Below are 12,344 nucleotides of genomic sequence, written 5' to 3'. Positions count from 1 at the left end.
AGTGAATAATGTTGAACTTTTCAAGAAAAAAAATGCATGTTCTAGTGTGGCAATCGAAGTGAGCAGCTGTTTGCCCCAAGAGCAGAGTGCTGATGTGAGACAGTTATTTGCGCATGCGACAGTAGAAGGCAAGACTCTCTCAAGACTCGAGATGAAACGTGGATAAAATATATTTAAATGTCTGCGAAAGTCAAACCTGTATACACCTTTCTTGGGACTTTGCATGGATCAAAAGCATTTTTTTATATGTTTTTCTTGAGATAATTTTATGGGTGATTTTCTATTCACCGCCATTATTTTCTCCTGCTGATGGTCACAAATATGCTTATATTAACAAGTCAATATAAGCCATGACATTTTTTTGTGTAACAGTATTTATACTGTAAAATAAAGATTGAGTAATATTAAAGAGGTGAGGGGTACAGGGGCGGAATGAGGTCTTGGGTCTCTAAAGACCCAAGGTATGCATTTAGGGGTTAAATTGTTCCAAATACATTATACTTGTAATCAGGGTTCCCATAGTCATGGGAAACCTGGAAATATCAGAGAATATTCAAATAAAACAAATATTTAATTTAAAATGACATTATAATTTATGAATTAAAATGTAACAAATTACAAATGTAATTAAATTAAACATTTAAATGGAATGCAATTTTAAATCATGGGAATTTATATAGTCAGTATAATTTTGACAAGTTTTGCACAGTTCTGAAATATTTCATCAGCTAAAGATTGTGCTTTTTGAGTGCAATCTCTATAAAATGATTTTTAAAAGGAAGCTTATATTCCATAATATTGTCAGTGAAAAAGCATTTTGGTGAGTGACAGTGTATTCTGTCAGGGCACCACATTTTAGCGATCTTACTAAGTAGTCTTTTCCCACGTTTTATTTGATGAGACAGGACTTTAGAGGTAGAATGAGAGGGAATTGGATGGGAACATGACAGCTCAACATGTTGAAGTCTATGCAGTAACCACTAGGCCATATATCAGACTAAGAAGCAATACTTCTGACATTACTTTCTCTGAGCAACTGTTTGCTGTATTTGTTTGTGTGTGAATGAGTCAGTGTTAGTGTGTCCATGCTGCGGCCATCTCTGCCAAACTGACAAAGTGACTCCAGCCGCTCTCCTTCAGCAAGCTGCTGTGGTACTTGGTGAACAAAACACACACCAATCCCCAAAACCAGCCAGCTCTCCCTCCTGCGCATTCTCTCCATCCATACCACACCACCAAATGCTGCACACGTCTCCGACCATGTGCCGGTGCCCGGGCTGTGCTGTAGCGGCTGTGAGGGCCTGTGCTCAGGCGCACTGGTGCTGCTTGGAGTGCCCGGCGTGTGCTAGAAAGCAACAGCCTGCCGGTCCCAGGGCACCCGTCACATGCCCATCTTTAAGCCATCTGCAAAGCAGAGCACTTCCCGCCAAAGCATTAAATTAAGTCCTTGTTTGGGCTGATTAACAAATGGCCTTGTTTTTCCGTGTTCCGTGGGCTTGTTTTTACCTCCTGTCCTGCTAAAGCTCCATCATGTCGGAATGAGCGTGGCAGAGTCAGCGAGACTTCTGCAAGTCTCAGGAGTGGTTTGGATGTTTTGAGGGGAAGTTTGCTCAGGATCGCGTCTGTCTTGAAAGAGGTCCGTCCAATTCCCCATCCCACAGCCATCAGGCTGTCACAGACAAATGAACAATTAATCTGGGCTTGTAATTGAATGGCACCTAGTATGATATTTTAATTGTGCAATTGGAGCCATTTGGAACTCAGAACTTAATTGGAACAGAGCGGCAGGGACTTTAGCGTTCCTGTTGCATATTTGCACACAATCGGTCAGGTATTATCTGCAAGCTTGATAGTCGGAGGATTCATATCATTGTATAAGTTCTACAATACCGCTTGGCAGTAAGATTGTAACCACATGTTCAGGATTCAGACAGAACAAATGTAATAACTTAAGGATCACCCATTGTAAAACCCATATTGGTTGAACACCCATCTGAATATTCAGGATGATGTTAATGGTAACCAATAGGACTGTTTTCTTTGACCAAACATTCTGGAAACTTAAGGGTTAGAAGCATCACCAGTACTTGCCAGACCAACTGTCCGCCTACAGTTTTGGATCTAAAGAAAGAAATTTCATGTTTGAGAAGCCAGTGAATATGGTTTGATGAAACAGCTCTGGCTGGGTTCGAACAAAATTTGCTTTTAGTCTCGCAGCCCCTTCTGTTAAACCCCTGGCTCTGTCAGCGGCACATTGATTGTGCACTGCTTAACAAGACACTGTGACACTGAGGATCAGATCATTGCTTTAGTTCTATTCATGTTTTCCGTTTGTATGGAACTGATCCTCCAACTACATGACTTTTTTCTCACTCCAAGATATCAGGTTGCATACCACTTCTGTTAACTACCAATAATCCCTCTCAGTTAAGTTTTATCTTTAGAGAAAATGCTATGGTCAGTGGATGGATAAATGAATGCAAGATTCATATAACAAGCAGCCGAAACGGTCTATATGTCAACTCACAGTCAATTTTTTTTTTCCATCATCCCATTTCCATTCTTTTTTTTACCTTTCGATAAGAAGGCGTATGCTTCTGTTCAGCTGTTCCCTCCTACCCAGTGATTCCTCATCCTCATTGAGGCATACCGGCGAAGACCTCCATCTCCTCAAATTAACATGAGCAGGTGTTTTTCTCTGATGTGTTAATTAAGAGAAGCTGGTGTCATTATGCTTAAAGTGGATGTTACAAATAGGACATGTTGTTTATTTTCTCTTCTGCTGAAAAAAATTTATCAGAGCTGTCACAAGGCTCATGTGTCACTTAGAGAAGATTGTGGCTAATTACTAGGAGTTCAAAATGAGAAAGTACATGTCCATGGATTCTTCCGCACCTGCGCTTTAGTGAATACCAGATTGTTGATCTTAATAAATAAGAACTAATTTAAACAGTTTAGTTCTGAGGTTAAATTCATCATATTTTACTGAACAGTTGTGTTGTGTTAAATGGAAGGATAAAAATAAGATATTTTCTGTTCTGATAGCTCTTAATTTAATTTTGTGCACTTATATAGAGCATTTTGCTGTGTATATCACTCAAACTGCATGAATAGGTTTTGCCCAGTCCAAATGATAAGAAACTAAAGATCTACATGATCTAAAATAAACTAAATTTGGTGAAGGAAATGGTTCAGGATAATTATAATATTTTCTAGACTCATCAAAAGACAGGAAATGGTTCCCTACTGTTCTACTTCATATTATTAAATGTATATTCTGGGTTCAAAACAAGTTAAGCTCAATTGACAGCATTTGTGGCATAATGTTGATTACCAAAAATATAAATTTCAACTCGTCCCTCCTTTTCTTAAAAATTGAGGTTACATTGAGGCACTTGGAACAATGGAAGTGAATGGGACCAATTTTTTGAGGGTTTAAAGGCAAAAATATGAAGCTTATTCACCTTATGCACCAGAGAAACTAGCGTGCAGCCATCATAAAAATGTTGTCTTTGATCTTCTGTTCTAGTGTGTTCTATATAGATTTCTATGGTGTTGATGTCTAAGAGTAATTAGCTAGCAAAGTGGAATTGCCAAAAGTTATCATGAGTATTTTAAAGTTTTCAGGGGATGTCATAACATCTGGAAGCAGAGCGGGGACATTTTAAAACAAGTTTCATTCATAAATACAGAAGATCCTACATTTATGATGTGGATGTACTGAAATTCCTCTGTGCTCATGAAACTCTTAGAGACAACACAAAGTCATTAAAAATATCTCTGTACTACACCTCTTACCATCTTCTCATGCCACTCATCCATTGCATTATAGTTCAGATGAGCAGACACACACACACACACACACACACACACACACACACACATATATAAAAGTGTACATTTTATTTTATATTGTGTTTACAACTATATTAATCACATTTAAGTAGGGCTTTTTGATATCGATACCTTGACTTTGATGTCGGTTCCTAAACAATACTTCGCGATACCAATTCTATGAAATCCGTTTTAACAAGATCACAAACATTACCTCAAAAAAATGTGGGCTTTATTTTTTCAGTTTGTTTACTTTTTTTACAGACTCAAAGACTCATCTCCTGAGTCTTCTGGTCTCCTCATGCCAGGGTCAGCAGGGGCAGAGGATATAACATTAATGTGAAGAGGAAAAAAACCAAAACAAGAAAGCTAAACTGTTAATTCTGCCAACCCTAAGGATAAGTATAGTTTAACAAGATAACTAGTTTAATGTGAGTTAAACCTGATCAGTTACTGTCAACATTAAAGCCTTTTTAGCATCGATTTAGCTAGCTATCTATAGCCATACATCCAAACAATATCTAACGTTACGTAGGTCCCAGTTTATAGGAATACTGTAGGTCACCATGCACAGAAATGTTAATTTAACATGTACAAAAGCATGTACCACTACAAGTTAGCCGATTTTGTTTGTTGGTTTGTATGCTAAACTGGGACACCAACCTTACCTGTCGGTGTCCCAGTCATAGCACCGCTGCATTCATCAGTAGTTTTGGATGAGGTCTCGTGTGGTGGGCATGTTCAAGGAAGCTCTGTGGCAGGAGGACGCTGAGAGGATGACTGCACCGGCTCTGTCTTCTTGCAGTCGAAGACGGAGCAACTTTCTGCTCTTTAAGTTTATTCCGTGCACTGTCAAGTATCAGATTTGTCGTGTTGCCGGTCTTGGCAGCAATTATCTTGTCACAAATATTGCATCGCGCACTGTTGGCATCGAGCCTGTTGAAATGTAGCCACACTTTTGATCTTTTCCACATCTTTTACATCTATGGGGGTTGAGACGCATACACACTACTGCATCTCTGGGCATAACCAGCGTAAACAACTTTTTTTCCTTGATGCCTAAACACAGCTGATCGCCAGCACTTTTAGATTTGGGCACATCTAGCATGCTACATGCTTATCACTGACGTTGACCAGATTAATCCCTTAGGTATCGAAATTTGGTACCGAACGACAAGATATTTTTCGATACTCGATTGTTTAGAGTTAATTCGATCAGTGCATAAAATGCATCAAACTCGTTACCCAGCCCTACATTTAAGCCTCTTAAAATGTATTGAAAAAGAACAAATAATTTCCTTAAATGTTATGAACTTGTATGTAAAATAATATGAGCTGTCCTGTTTTAAATGTCATGCCAACTAGACTAGACATTTTAACACAAATTATTAACCAGCTGAAACCATAAAACATTAAGCAGAATTACACGTATAACAATAAAACGCTTGTATCATGAAAAATTGCAGTGTCATAGCTGTCTGAATGTGATATGTTAGGTCCAGTTTACCTCTGTAAGTGTCACCTCACAAGCATTTTCACATAGTAAAGGGGTGCTGTAGACTCACACCATCAATTCTTGTTGAAAAATACTTTCTGTGCTCCCATACTTGATCAATTTTGATCGACTCTTCTCAGTATCTTCAATACAAACAGGAAGTCAGAAGACAAAATTTGGAAGAGTGGAGCGCTGAAGGTGAATTATTTTAAACCGTAAAAGCACTTGTATTAAATATTCTGTTAAAACATGTTATTTGAGCTGTAAATTCTATAAATCGCAGTTTTTGAGCGATTTAAGTTACAGGTTTTACGGCATTTGTAAAATTGGATATAACTTTACACAGAAACATAACTTGTATTGAATCTGAAATATTCCTTTACTAGGTTTGTTTATAATAAGTTATTAAAGGATGCTTGCTTCACCCATAAATAAAATCATCTTCTGTCATTTTCAGTAAGAACAAATACATTTATTTTTTATTTTACTAATGAGATATAGTGAACTACTTTAATTTGTGCATTTATGGTGCTTTTTGGGGTTTGAGTCACAATATGCTTTCATTGAATGGAATAGAGTGATGCGGATTTTGCTAAATAGGTTTTTTCCCTTTAATTTCCTTGGAAAACGTTTTGAATGTTATGAACTATTTTGAAGTTTGGGTAAACTTTTTTTTTTTTTTTTTTTTTTTTTTTTAAGGAAAAGTGGACTGTGTTCTGTTAGTCACATGGTATGATTATGAAATGTTACAGACAATCTGCAATTTTTTTCTTAAGCCCAAAAACAACATTATTTTCTGTTTTATTATACAGTAGAACGTGGCTTGTATTAATGCTGTCAAATAACCATCTTTTAGTTTTCAGGATATACTGAATTTGAAATTAATTCCATTATTCGGTATTAGAAATTAGCAAAATTAAGTGTGTTTGATTGCTGCATGCATCACTCAGCAGACAGATGTGATGTACATTATAACTCTTGAAGCTTGTTATTGGACCGTGTGTGAGTGCGGCTTTGCCCCCTGAGTAGTGATGCTGACACCCTTGTAATCCTGCTGTTTATTATTAGATAGCACGGGCTGTTGCACCAGAAGTTTTGCATGATAATATGGTGTGACCAGCTGCTCAGCAGATGTTGTTTTTTGCGGCTTTAGCATAGAAAGGTTAAAGGTATCTTTGCTGCCCCCCTGTGAGGATTCTCTGCCCCCTTCATAGTGCGCTTTCCTGCACATTTTACTGAAAGCCGACTTGGTGATACCAGCCCTGGTTTGGGTTGTTCTAACAGCTGTCCCTGGTTTAAGGCATATGATGCAATATCTGACATCTGGACTAGCAGTGGTAAACATGTTAACATTTTAATCCCAGTGTTTAGTAATAAGCAAAGTCATTTTTGACACCAGCCCCAAACAAAGAAGCTTTCTCAGTGAAAATGATTTGTTCTGTTGTTTTCATTTTTTATCAAAAATTTTTTTTGGAAGTATATCAAAGCAAAGTTTGAGAAATGTGTTCTCAATTGTACTGGATGGGGAAGCTGCGGTTGAGTTGTTAGAAATTGTGCGCTCATTTAAATACATAGATTGAGGTCATGCTTTAGTATTTTCTACATTTATAAAATATTTTCAATCATATATTACAATCCATCTCATCGTCTTTTCCAGGTGAATATATTAAGAATTGGAGACCTCGCTACTTCCTCCTGAAAACCGATGGATCATTTATTGGATACAAGGAGAAGCCACAAGATGCAGATCTACCTTACCCTCTCAATAACTTCTCGGTTGCAAGTAAGTGATACTTTCTAAGAAAGACATTAAGAGTTTGTCCATTCTTGCCCTTTTATGATGTTACAGAGAGTTGAATCTGCATGAATTAGTAGAAGAGTGGATTCCTTGACCCATTAGCATATAAACATGTATTGATATTGCTATTATTAATGTGACAATCTTCCAGCCAGGAATAGCATAACATTTGTCAAACTTTCCCAATGTTATCGTTGTCACAACCATTTACGTTTTGTGTTCTGAAAGTTACAGTATGTCTACATAGTGCATAACTCTTTTATTTCAAAGTTTGATTTAACATGATATGGTCCCTTTAAAGTTAACAATGTTTGAATCCCATTTTACTTCTGTAATTAGACACATTTCCAGGTAAACTGGATATTCAACAACAAAAAATGTAGGGCAGACTTTATGATTTTCTTCTGGAAATTTCTTAATTTTGAGAAGTAAGTATTCCATACCATAATGAAGTCAGGTGGTTAGAGGGGAGGGGTTGAAAAGTAAGATGTATTAATGAATAAAATCGAAAAGGGAAGTTGTTTCAGAGGCAGAGAACTTTAATACATTTTGATGAAAAAAAACATTTTCTCCCTGGTGCAACTATTGTATATAATCCTCAGCAAAGTGAACAAAACTTCAACCCCATTCTGGCAGAGATTTGCTTTCAAAATTAGAATTGAAACACAACTCAACCTCAAGCGCCACAGCATTGTGTGTATTATGCTCACAGTGCTGGCTTCTGGACACATGCTGTGAGTGGCTCCCCAATCCTCCATCCGTCAAAAGGCCCAGCCAGGTTTTAATCTAAAGGCTGGAGGAGCGAGTGGTGGCCATACATCGGGCCTGGGCCGCTTGGCAGTGGGAGAGGATTGCCACATCTGTTGCAGAAAGCTGTAAGGCCAGGTGGTGCTGGGAGCCTGATAGCCTAATGCACTCTCTGAAATGGCATCGTTCTCTGCCACCAGACTGCTTGCCTACCGGTCTCCGGACCACTCTCAATGAGTCCTGTACACAATCTAGCCAGCCCTGCATCTGCTCCCTAGCACACCACAGTCCATAGCCACCAATTAGTCTTTTTTTAAAGAATAATTGCAACATATGACAAATCACTTTGCATGTTCCATTTAGAGCACCTCCCATCACCAAAGATGGAAAAACTGCTGTACACAGTGGCCCAAAAAAGTATTCCAGGGTTCCATTCGGCATGGAAAACCTGGAAATATAAGAGAGTTTTAAAATAGAGATTTCCAGGTCTGGAAAAGTCACGAAAATAAGATAAATCCTAAAAAGTTATGGAAGTTTCTGTAGTGAATATAAACTGATTATGACCACTCGCAGCAAATAACGATGATCATCTCCTAACAACGCCACATGTCAAGGTCTGGGTAGATTAGATGTTAAGTGAACAATCACTTCTCGTAGTCAATGTGTTGAATGCAGGAGAAATTGGCTGGAGTAAAGACCTGAGTGACTTTGACAAGGGCCAAATTGTTATGGCAAGACGACTGGGTCAGATCATCTCTGAAACGGCAAGGCTTGTGGGGTACTCCTAGTCAGAAGTAGTGAGTACCTACAGACAGTGGTCCGAGGAGGGACAAACCAAATCCGGTGACAGTGTGTTTGGTGCCCACGGCTCATCGATGCGCGAGGACAACAAAGGCTATAACTTCTGGTCCGAACCTACTGAAGGTCTACTTAGGCATAAGTCACAAAAAATGTTAATGATAATTATGGGTGGAATGTGTCACAACACACAGCGTATGGGGCTACGTAGCCGCAGACTGGTTAAAGTGCCCATGATGACCCCTGTCCACCGGCGAAAGTGGCTACAATTGGCACGCGAGCATTGGAACTGGACCTTGGAGATGTGGAAGAAGGTCACCTGATCTGATGAGTCTCGTTTTCTTTTACATCATGTGAATGGTCGTGTATGTGTGCACCATTTACCTGGGCAAGTGATGGCACCAGGATGCACTGTGGGAAGATGACAAGCCTGTGGAGGGAGTGTGATGCTCTGGGCAATGTTCTGCTGGGAAACCCTGGGTCCGGCCATTCATGTGGACGTCAATTTGACATATGCCACCTACCTAAATATTGGTTGCAGACCACGTACACCCCATTCATGGCAATGATTTGAAACTTCCTGATGGAAGTGACCTCTTTCAGCAGGATAATGCGCCCTGCCACAGTGCACACATTGTTCGGGAATGGTTTGAGGAACAAAATAGAGTTCTAGGTGTAGCCCTGGCCTCCAAATTCCCCATCTGTGGGATGTGCTGGACCAACAAGTCCGATCCACGGCAGCTCCACCTCGCAACTTAGAGGACATGAAGGATTTGCTACCAATGTCTTGGTGCCAGATTAGGGTTGGGCGATGTCCCCTAAATTGGCAGTTGACGATGTTGACAGTAAAACATCGCGATGGACGATGATATCGTCGGTGGGGTGGGGCGGGGCGGGGTTATATAATTTCATATAATTTTCAAAAATTATATGACAAATTATAATTTTGTTATTTTACTAACCCAACTAATGACTCGTCGGCGCTTTATCAGTAGGTTGCACGACACGTGAAGCATTTTTTTTTTAGCTTTCACTTAAGAAGAGTTGTGCACTTTTTATTTTAATATATCTCTTTACATAAATACTATTTTCCACTTAAAAACTATAATTTCGTTATTTTACTATCCCAACTGACTCATCCGCGCTTTCCAATAGGTTGCACGTAAGGGGAAAAATATTTCTTCCACTTAAGAAGAGTTGTGCACTTTTAAGCACTTTTTATTTTAATATATCTCTTTACATAGATATTTTTTTCTACTGAAAAACTATAATTTCGTTATTTTACTAGCCCAACTAATTAGTAGCCTACTCATCCGGGCTTTTTAATATATTGCGCCTAAGAAAAAAAGTCGTCTTTGGGCAGCCTTCTTGCGAAGAGAGCAGCCACAGCCACGCTCACTGATGAGCAAAAGGTCGAGGCAGAAATGACCATGTACCTGCAGGAAATGGCCATTGATGGGGAAGAGGACCCGCTGACTTGGTGGAAAACGAACGACAAAAGGTTTCCGTTCATGGCAAGATTAGCACGGAAATATCTGTGCATATGTGCTACCAGTACTCCATCAGAGCGGGTCTTCAGCACAGCGGGTAGTGTAGTTACTCCAATCCGCAGCTTATTAAAACCAGATAAAGTGAATATGTTGGTATTTCTGGCCAGAAACATCGAAATTTAAACATGGTCTATGGTGAAAGATATTAGACTTCTTTACGCATTTTTCGCCATCCGTTGTGGAGCTATTCGATTTTGCATATTATTTTTTAAACGTTCATTTGTGTAGTTCATATGACCACTTTACAATATTTCAATAACATAATTTATTTTGTAGCCTGTGCTGAAGTTAATTGTGCTGCTAATTATAAGTGAAATGTTAATGCCGAGTTTCGGTCTGAGTGTTGTACCTGTTTTCCCGTTCTTTATTTGTTGTTCTTCTATGTTTTAATAAATGTGTGTTATTCATATTCACCTTGTTTCTTTCATTTGATTTGACATTATGGATTTATGGCCAAGGAAAGTTTTCTTTAAAAGTATTAACCAGACAAAAGTTATTTGACGTTCAGCTGGTCTGGGTTTATCTTAAACTGCCGCTTCAGTGTATACAAGAGCTATGTGACAATGAGCAAGATTTTCTGAGACACTACAACTACTAATAATTAATTAATAAAGGCTATTTTCTTGTAGCCTACAACATAAAATATTTTAATCTAAATGTACAGTGTAAGACATGTAAAAAAAGACAAGAAGCTAACAATGTCAAGATCAATATTTGTGCAGCCTGCCTGACACGGTATTTTCACAGACTAACACGTCACGTCTCTGGCATATACTACAGTATTTAAAATAGCATATATGCATTAGTTATATTCTCAATTTAATTTACAGAGCAATCCCTGCAAAGTTTTTAGGTTAACTATAGAAGAGACTAGGATTAGTGAGTCACACTAGCAAGACTCGCAAAAGGGGGCGTGGCATCACGATGGTGGCTCTACATCGTGATGTTGGTCAGCCATCACGATGGACGATGATATCGTCCATCGGCACAACCCTATGCCAGATACCACAAGACACCTTCAGGGTTTTTGTAGAGTCCATGCCTTGGAGGGTTGACACCGTTTTGGCGGCACTTGGAGGGCCAACATCATATTAGTCATAATGTTTTGGCTCATCTATGTAAATGTTTCAAGTTATGCTATGTTTCAAAGCATTTAATTGGCTAGAAATTGCTCATTGTGAGCGCGGTGACTATAAATTGTTTTAAAAATTCTCATCCAGTAATCCAAGCGACAGGGAAAATTATGGAAAAGTCATAGAAAAATCATGAAAAATGAATTGGTCAAAAGGTGTCAAAACTTTGTGGTATTAGGAGACTGCAACCACACTAAGAAATGTGTGAATGTCATTGCATTACATACACTATCAAACCATGTAACATTATTTTTAAAGAAACACACTTTTCAAGCAAAGCATTTTAACTAAGCTAAACTAACCAATAAGTTTGTTAGCTTTTAAATTATAAAAATAAAATAAATGTTCTTTTCAAAATTAGTGTAACATGAAATTATAATTTTCACCTGTGGTTACTGTGGACACATTTTATAATCAGCTATTGAAAATTGACAACTTAAGAGCTGACAAAGAGCCATTTAGTTTGATATTCTGTTCATGCTGTGTGACTGAAATTTGTCCAAAAGTGTCCAAAAACTTTTTAGTGCCACTGGATGTACAGCTGGAACAGAATTTTTGTAATGCTGGAAAAAAGAAAAAAAAAGATTTTCATTGCATAAAAATGGTCACCTTTTTCTTCAGAAATCACGTCAAAGCCAATTTCTCACTAACATCTGTGGAGCCTGACACCCTTTCTGTACGTGAGAAAACCTTTAAGAGATGTTCCGTGGTGTGAGTGGTGGAAGTCACAGCTTCTAGGCTTTTTAATTGGTATTCTAGCTTTGCTTTGTGACTTGCTTTTAGCAATGCAAGGGGCAGTGTTGGCTCAGTGGTTGAGGCTCAGGGTTACTGACCAGAAGGTTGGGGGTTCAAGCCCCAGCACCACCAAGATGCCACTGCTGGGCCCTTGAGCAAGGCACTTAACTCCAGGTTGCTCCGGGGGGATTGTCCCTGTAATAAGTGCACTGTAAGTCGCTTTGGATAAAAGCGTCTGCCAAATGCATAAATGT

At 38.7% G+C, this 12,344-nt stretch overlaps 1 protein-coding gene across 2 annotated transcripts in view; it reads left to right on the top strand.

Annotated features, from left to right (window-relative positions):
• LOC127660873 (RAC-gamma serine/threonine-protein kinase) overlaps positions 1-12,344 on the top strand; it is a 165,283-nt gene that overhangs the window by 101,058 nt on the left and 51,881 nt on the right. For both annotated transcript variants that reach the window (XM_052151328.1, XM_052151327.1), the window contains exon 3: positions 6,987-7,112. In XM_052151328.1, coding sequence (XP_052007288.1) covers positions 6,987-7,112 — 126 coding nt within the window. The remainder of the gene's footprint in view (positions 1-6,986; positions 7,113-12,344) is intronic.

The sequence above is a fragment of the Xyrauchen texanus genome, chromosome 20, assembly GCF_025860055.1.
Source record: "Xyrauchen texanus isolate HMW12.3.18 chromosome 20, RBS_HiC_50CHRs, whole genome shotgun sequence".
Classification (NCBI taxonomy): domain Eukaryota; kingdom Metazoa; phylum Chordata; class Actinopteri; order Cypriniformes; family Catostomidae; genus Xyrauchen; species Xyrauchen texanus.
The sequence above is the reverse complement of the archived record's forward strand: the minus strand, read 5'-3'. Positions and strand labels throughout refer to the sequence as shown.